Source organism: Aplidium turbinatum, chromosome 1 (genome assembly GCF_918807975.1).
Source record: "Aplidium turbinatum chromosome 1, kaAplTurb1.1, whole genome shotgun sequence".
In the NCBI taxonomy this organism is placed as follows: domain Eukaryota; kingdom Metazoa; phylum Chordata; class Ascidiacea; order Aplousobranchia; family Polyclinidae; genus Aplidium; species Aplidium turbinatum.
In genome coordinates, this window is record NC_137472.1 from 14,630,445 (window position 1) to 14,633,113 (window position 2,669).

Here is a 2,669-nt window from a genome sequence, read left to right on the forward strand (position 1 = left end):
TGTTTTGATGTAAAAAAACATATTTTGAACGAACCCAGGCAACAAAATGCGTCATTTTTACATTGATTCAACGTCTGCAGATGTTGAATCAATGTAAAATTATGAAGGATTTTGCTGTTTGGGAAGGCACTCAAAGGTAAACACTAGATAAAATGCAAGAATGGGAAACAGCCGAATCAGACTAGCCCAATCGGACTAGCCGAATAGTAGCAGTGCATGTTTGTTGTTTTGCTTGAACTGTTTAATTGTTTTCAGATGTATACTTGTGGTGCTTTTGAAGCTGTAATCTTTTAAAAAATATGAATCACCATCCGGGAATTGTTGTAAAATTAGAAGATGTTGTTGATTTTGAAACAGATGAAGGGACAATCTTTGCTGGTAACAAATCCCCTGATAGTGATAAAAGGTTTTCCAGAAAGTCTGCTGTGCAAAGTCACAAAGAAATTCATTTTGTTTCTAATGCTTATGAGTGTGATGTATGTAACAAATGTTTCTCAAACCATGGACATTTGAAAGAACATGAAAGAACTCATTCAGAAGCAAAGCCATACAAATGTACCATATGTGACAAATGTTTTTCAAAGAATTCTAATTTGACAACGCATAAAAGAATTCATTCTGGTGAAAAGCCATACAATTGTAATGTTTGCAACAAATGCTTTGCACAGAGTGGTGCTTTGAAGGTGCATAAAAGAATTCATTCTGGTGAAAAGCCTTACAAATGTGATGTTTGCAAAAATAGCTTTGCACAAAGTAGTGATTTGAAGAAGCATAAAAGAGTTCATTCTGGTGAAAAGCCATATACATGTGATGTTTGCAACAAAGGCTTTACACAAAGTTGTGTTTTAAAGAAGCACAAAAGAGTTCATTCTGGTGAAAAGCCATACAAATGTGATGTTTGCAACAAATGCTTTGGACGAAATGGTCATTTGAAGAATCATAAAAGAGTTCATTCTGGTGAAAAGCCATACAAATGTGATGTTTGCAACAAATGCTTTGGGCGAAATGGTCATTTGAAGAATCATAAAAGAATTCATTCTGGTGAAAAGCCATACAAATGTGATGTTTGCAACAAATGGTTTGCATGTAGTAGTTATTTGAAGAATCATAAAATAGTTCATTCTGGTGAAAAGCCATACAAATGTGATGTTTGCAACAATTGCTTTGGGCGAAATGGTCAATTGAAGAATCATAAGAGAGTTCATTCTGGTGAAAAACCATATAAATGTGGTATTTGCAACAAATGCTTTGCAGAAAGCAGTACTTTGAAGAAACATAAAAGAATTCATACTCTTTAAAAGCTGTTATTATGCGGAGTTCGCAACAAGTGGTTTTCAAATGGTACACGACAACTGGGCGAGACAAAGTGGGCGATGCCACCTTAGGCGACGAGTCAAGTGGGCGACGTGCCAAATGGGCGACGGCCAAATTAGGTTATTTCCAATGTATATTTATTGTTTTGTTTACACTATTTTATTGTTTTCAGATGAATACTTGTGGCAATTTTTAAGCTGCAACCTTTTTAAAAATATGAATCACTACCGGGGAATTGTTGTGAAATTAGAAGATATTGTTGATTTTAAAACAAATGAAGGAACTATCTTTGCTTACAACAAATCGCCTGAATGTGATAAAAGGTTTGCTAGAAAGTCTGCTGTACAAAGTCACAAAGAAATTCATTTTGGTTCTAATGCTTATGAGAGTGATGTATAGGGGTGTTCAATTTCGATTATTTGAATATTCGAAATTCAATTTATTTTCGAATTTCGATTTCGAATATTCCAACTATTCACCAAACTGCAAAATGTGATTTTATTGAAAGAAACGACATGAAAATTCGCTAGAAAACGCGAAAAAAAGCCATGAAAATTTGCGAAAAAAGAACACAATAACGTCTACAGCTCCAGGCCCATGTTGGCGATTATGAACACAAGCTGATCGACATGGTGACCCGTCAGTCGGGATCTCAGTTTCGTGGCGGTCAGTCCAGCTTCTGAAAGCGATCGCTCCGCTGAAGCCGAGGTCGCTGGGATCCCAAACACTTCAAGTTCATTTTCACAGCAAGCGATTCACGGCAGAGTGCAGAGGTTTCGACCCGAAAGCGACATTGAGTATGTTTGCAAGCGCATAAAGCTAAACGCACGCTCCGCCTACGTAGCAAATTATGTTGTTTTTGGGTGCATTCAACATCTGATGACATTGAATCGACACAAAATGGTAGATTTTTGCTATGTCCCAGGCAGTAAATCAGTCATTTTTAGATTGATTCAAAGTCTGCAGACATTAAATCAATGTAAAAATGACAGATTTTGTTGTCTGGTGTTGGATTGTAGCATCGCAACTCGTTCTAGTGATTGTTTATCGCGAAGCTGTTGCGGTTTGCATTCAAAAAGTGTTTTCCTGCTAGTTCATCTATTGTTTTATGTATCAATACAGCATAAAAAGTTGCCCCCACGCAGGCCCGCAGCCAGCCGGGGACCAGGGGCCCCCTGGAAGAAATTTCACCCCCCCCTTGGCAAAATCTCAACATTCTCGAGCAACAGCTACAATTATAATGATTTTGCCCATTTAAATTTTTTCGGGCCCCCCTAAAAAAAGTTGCCCCCCCCCCCCTTGCTCTGCAGTCTGGCTACAGCCCTGCCCCCACGGCTTAGGCGCCTATGGATTCG

At 38.1% G+C, this 2,669-nt stretch overlaps 1 protein-coding gene across 1 annotated transcript; it reads left to right on the forward strand.

Moving 5' to 3' along the window:
- Positions 1-299: 299 nt before the first annotated feature.
- Positions 300-1,298, forward strand: LOC145774991 (uncharacterized). The gene has a single exon (XM_082586234.1). The coding sequence runs from the start codon at positions 300-302 to the stop codon at positions 1,296-1,298; it is 999 nt and encodes a 332-aa protein (XP_082442360.1).
- Positions 1,299-2,669: the final 1,371 nt, after the last annotated feature.